Genomic DNA, 14,045 nt, shown 5'->3' with positions numbered 1-14,045 from the left:
AAAAAAAAAGTGAAAATTGTGAATATATTTCTGGATTTTTTGAGAAAAATCTCTCCCCCTAATTGATACGGCCAACACCCATATTGAATTGGAAGTGAAAAAGTTTTATCAGGACACCCCTAACCCCATAATGTTTGCTTGCACACCACACTAATCCCTAAAAACAGCTATGCACATAAGCCCTTAAAAATCCTACTGAAGGATGATATTTTCTCCATCAGTCGTAGAGGAATAATGCTTTTTGTGGTAGCACTTTATAATACAGCCCGTGTCTTACCTGGGTTATAGAATTATTTATTCAACCTCTTCATGCTATTCCACATAACATCACCTTCAAGACCCAGATAGGATGCACACATATGGGATAAAATTAGGGTCATAAAGATTATGTGTGCAAGCGTACCCCAATTTCAATATAACCTACCATTCACATTTTTGGATTGGGGGAAAGGAAATCCACGTTCACTGGTGAAAATCCACGCAATCAAAAGATGATGCAAAACTCTGTGAAGTGCTAGCAATAACACCATTGTAGTTGCAGTTGTATAGTACAGATAATAATAATAATGCGTTCGTTGTTTTAATTTTGTGGATGGGTTTAATAATTTGCTTGTTAGTCTATATATTGAGCATTTCATATTAAATATAACTGAAGTAACTTTTTAAATGTATTTTTTAACTTTTTATGTATTATACTTTATCAATATATTGTTATATATTATTACTCTTTGTATGTTTTTTTCCACAGATATGTTTCGGAAGTAATAAACACAATATCTTCCTAAATCCCTGGTTAGCACAACAATCGCCAACAATTGCTGAAACTATTGCACTCGCAATATAGCATGTTTGATTTAAAAAAAATAAAAATCCCACTACATTTATCGGGTAAAAAACTTTGATATTGATAACAAGGTTACTGATATTGTGACTTAAAATGTTCCTTTTTGTATGTATTGGTATTAAAGCACCTAAGTAGGTAAACTGATTGTTCCTGAGTTGTATTTGGGCTTGATAAACATTTTAGTTTAAGAGAAGAAATGATAATGTTGTCGTTTACCAGCCAATACAATGTTTATATGCATAAAGCATAGAATAAGTACACAAATAATGTTTACTGATACACGATAACACCAAGCCAAAATTCTCATGATCAGGGCAATAAGGTAATACATGTTGCTGTGAATAGGAATTTACACATTTAGAAACATGCCCTAGAATGTGGATAATTGAAATGACTCAAAAAACATTGTTGTTGTCTATACATCATTTTTTTAATCATTTAAATCTTTCAGTGATAGAATGATATTATAATTAAATCACAATGTCAGAATAAACAGAAATTTCTGTATGTAGGATATATAATTAGAGGGTGTGTTGTAAATTGGGACAGTCATACACTCGGCTCCGGTCCAGGCCTGTATTAAAAGAGTTGTCACAATACATCCCGCTCTTTCTCAAGCCATCTGAAAATCTTTGTGTTTTTGGATAAAAAGAGCCTTTGGAGCCTTCTATTGGTGCTGGGTATAGGCCGTAGTCACTGGACGTGGTCTTGTAGAGGACATTCATGCTCCTTGTTCCTCCAGCTGTCATCACCCTTACAACTGGTGCTTTCTTCATGCAGGAAAACACTGGGTTTCCAGGGTTTACGCATGGTTGGGCGTTTTCTGCATCCTCCTCTAGAGTAAGTGACATCTTCGAGGGCGAGGCACCTGTAAAATGTTTAGTTATATCTCAAATTAAACAACTTTCCTCTGGTTTGAGGTTAAAATACAAAGGTGAGGCAGAAAAACCAGAGCAAATGGTAACTAAACTTGAATTTTAAATGTAAGAATGTGCCTCCACCTTTATCTGTTTTTACTGAACTTGCTGTCTAGCTTTGACACTGACTAGTGCACATGAAATTTAGAAATATGGTTTTGATTTAGGTGTTAAGAGCTAGTTTAAATAAAAATAGAAAACATTTTAGATGATTATAATCTATATATATATATATGGAGACAGTGGATATGATATTTCTGATAAATTAGCAGCATAATGATTATATTGAATATGAAGGTAAGATTCAATATATGGCAATTCACATAGATAAGATCTACGCATGCCCTGAGCCAAATAGAACAATAGCAGTTTTTTGTAATCCCCTTACGAACTTTTATATAAAAGGTAGGTATAGTTCCTTTTCAGTATTATCGAAATAATTACCTTTAAATGCCAGAAATCCGGGAAAAACAGCTCTCTTATGGGTGCACCGCGGGACAAGTTTTGTTGCCATGGAGACAAGTAAACACGTAAAATACCGATCCTGCAAAATACCGCTTCATTTTTGTCGTATTTTTTAATTCATGCTTTGATTAAAAAACAAAACAGAACAAACAAAAAAAAGCACTTAATCGTATTTTATCGTTTGTTTTAATGTAGCAACTAGATGGTCGACGTTTCAGTTGACAAAAACATTAAATAAAAAATAACAAAAAACAATAACATACAGTTAAAGCTACAGAAAATTTAGAAATAAAAATAATTGTAAATAAAATCTACTCAACAAATTTTATCTTTTTAAGTTTGTGCTTTAGTCACGTGTAGGTTTTGGCGTCATGATCATGCGTTGGCTGGTGACGTCATTATCCCGCGTCTAAACATAACGCTTGAAGTCGTGCCCTGGCCAAACACGTAAACAAACTTTAACTAACTCCATTTCGGGCGTTCGCTGGGTTTTTTTTTTTTTTTTTTTGTTGGAGCAGAGGTTAACTGAGAAAATGGACAGTGAAATCCAACGGGACGGAAGAGTCCTGGACCTCACTGACGACGCCTGGAGGGAGGACAGACTTCCCTACGAGGATGTCACCATTCCTCTGGTAAATCCTCGACTCCTTCATACATACTGCATTGCATTCTGATGGACGTACAAATAGAGGTTTGAAATACATACAAGGATATATGGGTCAGTGACGTCATACCTAAATATTCTGTCCAACTAATTTATTTTAGTAAAAAACTAAATTATACCAAATATATAGTAACAGTATATAATTAAAAAAAATTATTTTAATTTAATTTATTCTGTTAATTGAAGTGTCAAAATATCATGTGCTGCGACTGTCAGATCATGACTGCTCTTTTGATAAAAAAAAAATATTTAAAATTACTCTAAATCTATTCAAATGTATTTGCTGCCCTATTTTAGTTATATTATAGTCCTGTATACGATTTCAAAGCATTTTTATTTTCATTGCCATCATAATATTCATACAAACCTTGCCCGATAATGCCCATTTTATGAAATATCATGCGGTTAAATCTTATGTATAACTTTTGCCAATGAGGTAATATTTTGACCGTTGTTTATTTATTTTTTTTGTCTGTAAGCAGGATTACGTTAAATATACTTTTACTTGGCTTACACCAGGGAAGATTCAATTGAAAATTAAAGGGGATCCAGAACAATATACTGATTTTGGATATGTTTCAAAAATCTAAAAATTCCAATCTATCAACATTGCTGAAATTTAAAAAAAAAAATCACGTCTGGGTTCGTAATTGACCGATCTTCATGAAATTTGACTCAGTTATGTCATTTTGGTTCCTTAATTACCCAAGTTCATCCGGATCAATAACACAAACACTGGGATACACAAATTCCCATTCACATGGTAGATTTTGTGTCAAATCTACCTTTTGAATGAAATCTAATCATGTCCCTATTTTCTTTTCAGAGTGAGCTGCCTGAGGCTGAGCAGGACAACGGAGGATCCACTGAGTCTGTGAAAGAACAGGAGATGAAATGGACAGACTTAGCCCTGCAGAGTCTGCACGAAAACACACCGAGTTCTGGAAGCTGAAAGACTGGGAGAATTTCTGAACCAATTGTTACATACCTCCACTGTCACGGCACCAGACATGTGAAATTGGAAGCCTCTTTTCTGTGTTGTTGATGATCATTGATCAATAGTATGTTTTATCTTGCCAGCAAATATGAATCAATTTAGTAAAATGACGTGATGTTTCTTGACTGATGTGTGTGTGTGTGTATGAATTTTCTTATATCCCACTATTTATGCTTTCTTTTGACAACACATATTGTACAAAGAAAAACAAATATCATCATAAATTTCCTCCTTCATAATTTTGTCATTTTATTTTCATTTCTGCTAAGAATTCTGCCCCGACCACAGATAGGTGGCAGAAGATGGATTTAATTTCTAACCGTAGTGATATGATACATTTCCAAAATGGATATTAAATTAAAGAAGAATAAACATGTTATCTTAGGTTGTAAATCACCCTGTTATAGGTTATATAATAATACTGGAAATAGTTATTTAAAACTTCAATGATGATTATGAAGATTGCATCCAAAGGTGTAAATTTAAGCCCTGATTTATTCCCTTTGCTCTGCCAAAATCTGCTCGTTGATTTTCATTAATTTATGGAGACCAGGAAATTGTTTTTCTGCTCAGTAGAAAAGAGAACTAAACAAAGTAAAGATGTTTCATTTTTATCAATTAACAAAAGTAACCATCAAATTGATTATACCTACACTCCAATTCTGAAATGTTATTCATAATTAAGTTACTTGTGTGTGTGTGTGTGTATTTTCTTTTTTTTTTTTTTTAATTTACCAGACCTCCTTGGATAGTAAATGGGTTCATCCGTTTAGGCCCACTGACGAGAGTTGATATGAACATATAGCAAACTTTATTCATTATTTCATTTATCTTCTATGCCCATTTACTGTGTTGCAGTGTGTGAACGTACAACAATGTCTAAAATACCCAAAATATAAACAGCCTGCATCTATAACATTGAATAATGTGTGCTAAGATTTAAACAGCTTTTATTTTAAAAGGTTATATTTCAAAATACTGTTGCAAAATGTGGTGTTCCAGTTTGAAAAAAAAAAAAAAAAAGCCAAATTTCTCCCATCGGCTATAAAAATGATCTGTAATCATGGTGTTTATACCCAAATTAAAAAAATAAAAAAAACATACATTTTCAATAAACAAGCTTGCGTTTTGGTTTAAATTTACAATGACCAACCTAACTAATTACTGTATTTTTCAAGTTAACAGACTTTCTTGAAATATTATTTCATTCATTAAACGTACAAATTAATGCTATTTATTAACTTTTGATTGTCTTTATATTGCAGTGGCTTGTTAGTCACGTGATAGGTTGACGTTAGTCACGTCCTGGAATGACTCAGCTCGTGTGGAAGCTTCCATGAGGAAGACTGTAATTAGTGCCGAGCGCAAAGAGGACAAAGGTATCTTCAGTTCTCTTTCGCAATGAGTTGTATGAAGTGTAGAAAATGTGAAACAAAATGTAAATTAAAACAATTTCGCTCCACAGCATATTTTAGCAGGGACTCTTTGTACACACCTAAGGAATGGGATATTATACAATGTGTTACGGACGGTTCATGAAGAGTTCTGACTTCAAAAGAATAGGGGAGAAATTCCTTCATTTCTCTGTGTTCTGCCATCTTACTTTAAACATAGTTTCCATTTCAGTTTTGCACATATTTGTTTAAAAGATGATACATTTGTAAACCACGGCACAAAGCATCTTTTAGCGCTTCTTGTGCACACGACCCGTTTTTTACACATGGCATTTCCGAAAGCGCACGGTACGTAAACGCAGCAATAACTACGTGCGTTTCCTCAGAAGCAGAAGAGAGAGCAGCCCGGGTGCAGAACCACACACACACACACACGCACACGCACACGCACACACACGCACACACACACACACAAACACACACACACACGATATTTTTGCTTTACATTTACTTTCACTTTTTTCGCCTTTTATTTCAGAATATTATAATATAATATACTATATTGATATACTGCTGCTGTAACGACAGGATATTTTTTCATATATTATATAATTTATCATATTTATTCTAATATCTGAGTTTCTATTTCTTAGTCCATCTATCTATCTATCTATCTATCTATCTATCTATCTATCTATCTATCTATCTATCTATCTATCTATCTATCTACATCTCTACCTATCTATGTTGTGATGTTATTCCATCTCCATTTTATAATTATAATACACTACCTTGAATATTTATTGTGAGTGCTTGATTTTATTTATGTGAAAGATGCTTCATGGACAAACAATTCAGTAATTGTAAAATTATATATATTTTTAAAGTAAGTAAATATCAGAAGTATTTTCCTGTTTTGTATTTTACTATAGTTTTAACAGTGCCATTGAATTGTCAGTGTCCTGTAGTTTTATTCTATTTGTCTTTTATAACTATATAGTTGTTTTTGTTTTGTTTTTATTGTATTTTGTTTCATGAGCCAAATACAAACTTGATTTGCACAGAATGTATTTCCCTCTCTCTCTATCTTTTTTTTTTTTTTTTTTTGTACAACCTTTTTGTGCTTGTTTTATTGCCTAGCAGCTCGAAATAAATAAATGAATTAAAAATTACTGTGTTGTGGTGTTATGTTCCTCACCGGTCCCTCTTGAAAAGACTTGTTGTCGACCTTAATCCACCCACATCTTCATTTAAAACATTTTAATATGAGAGGAAAAACAATATATAAAGAAAATCAAGCCAAGGCATAGAAATTGAATCTAAAGATTAGGAAAAAGAATGTAAACAATAAATATAACTTAGAATACTATACATTTTTCATATGACAATCAAAGCTCAATTTATTTATTATATTGTATCCTATTGATAGGTTTATTAAAATTTTATTTTATTATCAATACAGAAAATATAGGCTAATATATATATATATATATATATATATATATATATATATATATATATATTTGATAATGGGCAGTCCCTCCTGGTCTGTGGATCCAGCACTTTGAGGCTCACGTTGTGTGACCTTTTGTTGCAGTGTGCTTCCATTTCTAAAGATTTATTCTATCGTGATAATCTGTAATTGTCCCAGGTTTAGTTTTCTCCCTCTGGGGAACAAACAGGGTCTTGCATAACCACCTTTCCATCAGTATCCTGTCCGTGAACACACCACAACAACACACTGCTTTTTCTTTGACCTGCTCGTGTGCACAAACCTCTTTGTATTACGTTCCTACGTGCTCGTGACTCACGTTCTTTTGCACTCGGCTGTCGTGTCCGCGCGCTATAAAAGCTCCGCCTCCTCCGCTTCACCATCACAACAAGCTCACTGCTCACTACGAAGCCCACTGCATCTCCGGACAAGGAAAAGAAACCCTGAAAACTCAGACATGGACCCCTGCGAGTGCTCGAAGAGTGAGTATCCTCGTTCCCCACTTCTTTTAGATGGAGAGTTTATGTGTGACTGGCTGCTGGAAGCTCATGAGCCTCGTGGATGCTTTAATGTGTTTCAGCTGGAACCTGCAAATGTGGAGGATCCTGCACCTGCACCAACTGCTCCTGCAAGAGCTGCAAGAAGAGTGAGTCTGTCCTTTTCACCACAAATTGGTTCCTTTCGCAGTAGTGAAATTAACCCAGAACAGGCAATACAAACCAACTTAGCCCTTTGAAAATATTAATTTAAGTTGATGCTGTGAATGTAGTTTAATTACGGCAGTGGCTATCCATACGTAACACATATCCGTATACTGGCGTTCCATCCCTACGCAACGCCCCCCATTGGCCAGTTTAGGTCACGTGATAGGTGCGTGACCTAAACTAACTCCTCACTGGCCGGCAATTTATCTTTGTACGGATAAAATGCAGTTATACAGATACTATTACGTACTAGGAGACACTCCTTAAATTAATGTGAGATAATTTGGCTTTAATATCCGCAAGCCTGCATATTTTAACTGCAAAATGGTTTCATTTTGCATGTTAACTGGTTCTGTGTTTTTATATATAATTTATTTATTTAAAGGATTAGTGTGGCTGTAGTCTTTTCTCTTCCAAAATTGTCTGCTCAATAAATTTATCTGCACAATAAAAACTCATAACTACCGGAGACTTTTTTTTTTTTGGTAAATTCATCAAATCATTGAACAGTTTGCTCAATTACACATCTAATAAAATATTGTGGATGGCAGCTGAAGTTTAACTTGCCTGTTTTTCTACCTCTAGAAGACTATGACAGTGATCTGACTTTAAATTGTTCTGTCCTCTGCAGGTTGCTGCCCATGTTGCCCATCTGGCTGCAGCAAATGTGCCTCTGGCTGCGTCTGCAAAGGGAAGACGTGTGACACCAGCTGCTGTCAGTGAGGATAATGCATCAGCAACCCTCCTCGTTTTCCAGATGGATACCAGTGAAAATGTTATGTGATTTGAAATATTAAAAATAAATGTGTATATAACACTCTATGGTTTTTGTGGGGCTTATCTATCTTAAAGATCTATCAAGAATGTGGCAGGGTTAATGTTTTGCTATAAATGAGGTGTGCCACCGAGCTTTGTCTACATTGTTAGTCTCGCTCGGTTGCTACAGCGGTTTTTTTTTTTTCTAAGTGTCAAGACTGCATTTTAACCCTTGAAACAATTCAGCCCTTTTGGACTAAATAATTTAGTGTAATACTTCAAAAGTGCAATAAATGTGCAGAAAAGCTGCTTTGTTCACTTTAATGACCTGAAGGTCAAATGCAAAGCTCTAAAATGATCCTATAAATGCTCTATGACCTTTGTTAATGTCATGTGGTGGATCCATTATAATTTAAAAGCTGACTTCAAGTCTTAAAAAAAAAAAAATAAAATGTTTGACTTTCTAGAAGTCTGACATATAATCCTGAAATCCAGCTGTGCTTGATTTGCTGTGGTCTAACTCTCCTGCCCTTACTGGATGTAAGAGTATAATATGGACATGATGCTGGTGTGACTTTCAACTCAAACCTCTAACATTTCCTGTTATAGAAATCTGGAAATGGTAGGAAGTAAACACTGTCCCCTTGAGACAAGGCCAGTTATATTGTGCAATTCAAAGTGCTTTATGTGATTAAAGTAACACTGCACATTGCAAACATAAGGAGTGTTATAGGAACTGTTTCCACCCCCTCAGCTATTAGACTAAATTAAGGACAAGATTTAGTGGGGATTTACTGCAGTCCTTTCTTGCTCTAGTAAATACTGCTCAAGCTGTTTAGTTTTGGGTGTGGGCTTAACTTTTATATATAATGTATTAATTATTGTTTGTGTTAAGGATTATTAAAGTAGGCTTTGCATGATTACATGTCTTTTTTCTGATTCTAGCACATCAGCTTTGAGGAAATTATGTTAATATAAATACTGCAAATACAGAGGGCTGCATGTGTGCTTTTGCTTGTTTGATTAAGAGCCATATACTGTATTTGTTTTTTTGTATTACTTAAATGCAACAGCACTGTACAAATAATATACATAAAACAGAATATATCTCAACACCATGGGTCATCCACATCATACAAACAGGTTATACATTTTACAGAGGTCAAATATTCTGACAGCAAATGGTAAAATGTCTTTTTTTTTTTTTTTTTGTTTTTTTGTTTTTTAAGAAAAATTATGAAAACCAAAGACAACATTTTCCCAGTATAAAATACAACAAGAGATGAACAACTGTTTCTGCATGTGAGTTACAGAAGGAGCAGTTAGTATTAATGCAATTTTTGAATTTTGGCATGTAATGGTTAGCTGGATAAGATTTATGTATGATTTTGTAAGACACCTCCTTAATCTTATTAGTGATTAAAAACTGAGTGGGGAGCATCCAGATATTTTACCAATTGCTATTATGAGTAAAGCGACTCAAGTATCCAGTATTTATCTATTTATTATTATTATAATTATTATTATTAATAATAATGTATCATTTACTTCAGTAATTATTTATTTTGCCATCAATCCAATGCGGAACTATTTTCACAAGGCGGAGCACATTTCGGCCCGGATGGGTGTAGTGACGCACACCGGAAGTACATCGTTGTTGTTGCGCACTTGTATAGTAGCTGAAAGAGGCTCGTTTTAGTGGTGTTTCACTCGTCCTAACATGCCTAAGGTGGTGTCCAGAAGCGTGGTGTGCTCGGACACCAGAGACAGAGAGGAGTACGATGACGGAGAGAAGCCTCTGCATGTTTACTACTGCCTGTGCGGACAGATGGTCCTGGTCCTGGACTGTCAGCTGGAGAAGCTGCCTATGAGGCCCCGGGACAAAGCGCGTGTCATCGACGGGGCCAAACACGCACACAAGTTCTGCAACGTGGAGGACGACGAGTGCGCGTACATCAAACGAGCCGAGGGCATCGAGCGGCAGTACCGTAAGAAATGTGGGAAATGCGGCCTGCGGCTCTTCTACCATCACCAGCAGAAGAACTGCACGGCCACCTTCGTGGTGGACGGGGCCGTGGTTAAGTTCGGCCAGGGCTTCGGCAACACCAGCGTGTATAGCCAGAAGCAGCCGGAGGCTCCCAAGAAGGTGCGGGTGATGATGACCAAGCGAACCAAAGACATGGGAAAGTTCAGCTCCGTCACCGTGTCCACCATCGACGAGGAGGAGGAGGAGATCGAAGCCCGGGAGATCGCAGACTCGTACGCACAGAACGCCAAAGTGATCGAGAAGCAGCTGGAGAGGAAGGGCATGAGTAAGAGGAGGTTACAGGAGCTGGCAGAGCTGGAGGCCAAGAAGGCCAAGATGAAGGGAACACTCATTGATAACCAGTTCAAATAGAGCAGCATTGGTCAGTCACTGAGGAATACTGACACACTGACTGTTGGTCTGTGGACCTCACACAGGACACGAGGGACTTCACCTGGACTCTGCTTAGACTCTTTATTTTTTCTCTGAAATGTTTGGACATTTTATAAGTTCATTTGTACTTATATATGGGAAAATAAACACGTTTGATATGTTTTTTAACAATAGATCTGTCATCCATTTGTTTGCACCAAGTTTCTCAAATGGGGGTATGTGTACCCCTAAGGTTACGTGATGGCACTACAGGGGTACTTGAGAGAGAGAAATTAACAAATAAAATGTCAGTCTTGGTCCCACGTCAGGTGTAAGATGACCGGAAATGATAAAAACTAGAAAGAACTCTATTCAGGAGCCACTAAATTAGTGTGTTTCAACCTTGGTGTAGAGACCCCATGTGTTGGTCACCTGGAGTATAAATAGGGTCACCTGAAATCTCTGAAAAATTAAAATACTGTAGATAATTACAATTTTAATTGTTTTTTTTTTTTTTCAAAACAAAAATTACAACAATCTTAAATATTTCTATATTTTCACTTTGTGAAATTTAAATCTAGTCCAACTAAAATGCAGTATATATATCTGAACTCAAACATGATTAAAAAAAATAATAATTCTTGAAACATGTCTTTGGGGTCACCAGAAATTCTTCACCATCCAAAAAAGGTTGTAAACCACTGCACTAAATACTGTTTCTTTCCATTTATTTACAAAATGAGACTCATTAAAATGTGTTATCACTCATTCATTCCATAATTATGCTGTGTAGATTGTAATTTTTTTAAGGCAAAATGTTGCAGTCAGTCAAAGGGGGTACTTGGACTAAGAAATAGAAGAAAGGGGGCACTACAGTCAAAAAAGTTTGAGAACAACTGGTTTACACTAAATAAAATGAATTTATATCAGAGGTGTCAAACCAGTTTTCACTGAGTAATTTCATCTCCAGTGGGATGCAGATTTTGGGTAGAAAAAATGAGTAATTTCAACATTGTACCCTAGGGTGCCCAGTGTGCACTTTGTCATTTTGTAAAGCACCAACAATATCTAAGCAATAAATGTCTGCAGTATCTTCTTTTTAAAATTCCTTGATTTTCCTGACCAATTTTTGTGTAGTTTAGCCACATTTTTTAGGGGTTCTTTGAAAGAAATTGCAGGTTTTTTACACAATTTGGTAATTTTCTTCTTAATCTTTAAGATTAAAAATTATTGTGGCGTTTTATTTAATTTACGACTTTGGAGGGACTGAGAAATCTCCCACTGAATTATTTGTTAATTTACATAATGGATATTGTTTTCTCATTAATAATTTGTACTTTCCGCAGACCACATTGGATGCTCTAAAGAGCAACAGTTTGACGTGCATGGTCTATATTGTCATTGTGCAAACATATATAACAAAAATGTATTAACGATAGTGAAATTTAGTAACATGAAATAAGAATAGTGTAAAAATATTAAATAGCAGTGTAAAATCTATACAAGAGTACCAATGAATACTGGCAACATAGACATAAAGAGATGTTAACAGTGTTTGTGAGTTGTGGAATAGTAAGGAAATGCAGGGTTGTTTGCTTGAACCTGTGAGAGAGTATGTGTGATGGATATATAAAGAATGCTATTGATTAAAAAAAGAGGGTAGGATGTTATTTATGGTGAACCATACATGTTAGATTGTTCAGTTCAGGTTTAAAGCTTAGTTACTATAAAGGTAGATTTGTGTGGAAGCCCGTTTCCGCCACAAAAAAACACGGAAAGTCATAATTATGAGATAGACAGTCATAATTATGAGAAAAAACTCATAAATATGAGATAGAAAGTCCGAATTATGAGTTAGTGAAGTCATAATTATGAGATAGAAAGTCAATTATTAGTTAGTAAAGTTGTAATTAAGAGATAGAAACATAATTACTTTTTATCTCATAATTACTTTCTATAATTATGAGATAGAGAAGAATAATTAGGAGATAGAAACAAAATCACTTTTTTATCTCATAATTGCTTTCTATAATTATGAGGTAGAAATGAATAATTCCGAGATAAAAAGTCATAATTATGAGATACTTTAACACATTTACAGCAGCTCACATGTGAGTAGCTGACGCTGAGAGATGGCTGATAAGACTAATAAATGATTAAATACTTTGTTTGTTTGCAAATTAACATGGAGTTGTGCTGAGTAAACACACATTTGAAAGGATACTAAGCAAAAAGAGGCTCCGGCATTGAAAAGGTAAAATTGATGTGGCTGAAGTAGCATGGTTTATTGAAGAACAAATGGAGACTTCTGGTCAGTACCATGGGTGGATGTACCAAAAATGTTTCTATCTCATAATTATTACTTTACTAACTCATAATTATGACTACAGTAACTCATAATTATGACTACAGTAACTCATACTTATGACTTTCTATCTCATAATTGTGACTTTCTATCTCATGATTGTGACTTTCTTTCTCATAATTATGACTTTCCTTGGTGATTTTTTTATTTTTGTATTTTTTTTTCAGTGGAGGAAACGGATTTCCATAGATTTGTCTTTACTATGCAATCAAAAAAAGAGAAAACTTTTCATTTAGAAAAAAAAAAAGAAAAGAAAAGAAAACTTGTCAATCAAACAAAAAATCACTTCAATCAAAAAAAACAAAACAAAAAACAATCAAAAAAAGTTTACTTCAATCAAAAATATCGGTAAAAATATTTTTGAAAGAAAAAAGGTGTTGAAATGCAAAAAACAATACTTGAGACCCAAATAATTGCATTTGAACATTTTTTCTTTAATTAAAAATGTCTTTTAATTGAAAAGTTTTTTTTTTTTTTTTGATTGAATAATAAAGACACAAATCTACCTCCATAAGTTACACGTGGATTGATTTTATTGTAAAATAACTGTAGAGAATCATAATTCCAATAGGTGGCGGTAGTTTCTGTTCCTGTTAGTTTTTACTTTAATTAAAATAGCGAAAAAGAATGACTTCCGCTACATCCTGCGTCTCAACCAATCACACATGAGAAGAAAAGTACCGGGTCAAATGATATGAGACTTTTCAGGCGGACTTAAATTGTGAAAATTATTTTTTCTAATTCATCAAACCGTTAAAGGAATATCACAAAAACCGGTGTTCAAGTTGATTCACATAACAGGTATGATATGATTTATTTTTCACGTATGAGGAGAGAACTATAATGTTTTAGACTGACAGCATGTGGGAAAGTGTTAGCGGCTTAGCTGGAGAGTGTACTCATTTATCTGGTAACCGTAGTAATTGGTGACGGGCGTCCTTACACGGTCGCTGGTTGCTTAAAAAATATGACTTTGCTGACTGTAGTTTTATTTTATTGTTTAATATTAATAGTCTATGATAATAATCTAAGCAACACTAAACGTAGTA

The 14,045-nt window shown here is 34.7% G+C and overlaps 4 protein-coding genes across 4 annotated transcripts in view; all 4 read left to right on the top strand.

Annotated features, from left to right (window-relative positions):
- The first annotated feature begins 2,620 nt into the window (after nucleotides 1-2,620).
- On the top strand, nucleotides 2,621-4,115 carry anapc13 (anaphase promoting complex subunit 13). The gene is made up of 2 exons (XM_028450869.1): nucleotides 2,621-2,858; nucleotides 3,717-4,115. The coding sequence occupies exons 1-2, from the start codon at nucleotides 2,760-2,762 to the stop codon at nucleotides 3,840-3,842; spliced, it is 225 nt and encodes a 74-aa protein (XP_028306670.1). The 5' UTR covers nucleotides 2,621-2,759; the 3' UTR covers nucleotides 3,843-4,115.
- Nucleotides 4,116-7,097: 2,982 nt separating this feature from the next.
- Nucleotides 7,098-8,299, top strand: mt2 (metallothionein 2). Its single transcript, XM_028449589.1, has 3 exons — nucleotides 7,098-7,255; nucleotides 7,354-7,419; nucleotides 8,109-8,299. The coding sequence occupies exons 1-3, from the start codon at nucleotides 7,231-7,233 to the stop codon at nucleotides 8,198-8,200; spliced, it is 183 nt and encodes a 60-aa protein (XP_028305390.1). The 5' UTR covers nucleotides 7,098-7,230; the 3' UTR covers nucleotides 8,201-8,299.
- A 1,549-nt stretch (nucleotides 8,300-9,848) lies between these two features.
- Nucleotides 9,849-10,825, top strand: steep1 (STING1 ER exit protein 1). The gene has a single exon (XM_028450334.1). It carries the CDS (start codon nucleotides 9,954-9,956, stop codon nucleotides 10,629-10,631), a length of 678 nt encoding a protein of 225 aa, XP_028306135.1. The 5' UTR covers nucleotides 9,849-9,953; the 3' UTR covers nucleotides 10,632-10,825.
- Nucleotides 10,826-13,655: 2,830 nt separating this feature from the next.
- The window catches only part of nup93 (nucleoporin 93), a 29,925-nt gene continuing 29,535 nt past the window's right edge, over nucleotides 13,656-14,045 (top strand). The window contains exon 1 of the mRNA XM_028450660.1: nucleotides 13,656-13,797. The gene's annotated coding sequence lies outside the window, so the exon portion shown is untranslated. The remainder of the gene's footprint in view (nucleotides 13,798-14,045) is intronic.

The sequence above is a fragment of the Gouania willdenowi genome, chromosome 6, assembly GCF_900634775.1.
Source record: "Gouania willdenowi chromosome 6, fGouWil2.1, whole genome shotgun sequence".
Taxonomy (NCBI): Eukaryota; Metazoa; Chordata; class Actinopteri; order Blenniiformes; family Gobiesocidae; genus Gouania; species Gouania willdenowi.
The sequence above is the reverse complement of the archived record's forward strand: the minus strand, read 5'-3'. Positions and strand labels throughout refer to the sequence as shown.

Coding starts and splice junctions, on each gene's coding strand:
- anapc13 (XM_028450869.1), top strand. CDS start 2,760: ATGGACAGTGAAATCCAACGGGACGGAAGAGTCCTGGACCTCACTGAC. Junction 2,859..3,716: donor AGGATGTCACCATTCCTCTG/GTAAATCCTCGA, acceptor TTTTCTTTTCAG/AGTGAGCTGCCTGAGGCTGA.
- mt2 (XM_028449589.1), top strand. CDS start 7,231: ATGGACCCCTGCGAGTGCTCGAAGA. Junction 7,256..7,353: donor CCCCTGCGAGTGCTCGAAGA/GTGAGTATCCTC, acceptor AATGTGTTTCAG/CTGGAACCTGCAAATGTGGA. Junction 7,420..8,108: donor CTGCAAGAGCTGCAAGAAGA/GTGAGTCTGTCC, acceptor TGTCCTCTGCAG/GTTGCTGCCCATGTTGCCCA.
- steep1 (XM_028450334.1), top strand. CDS start 9,954: ATGCCTAAGGTGGTGTCCAGAAGCGTGGTGTGCTCGGACACCAGAGAC.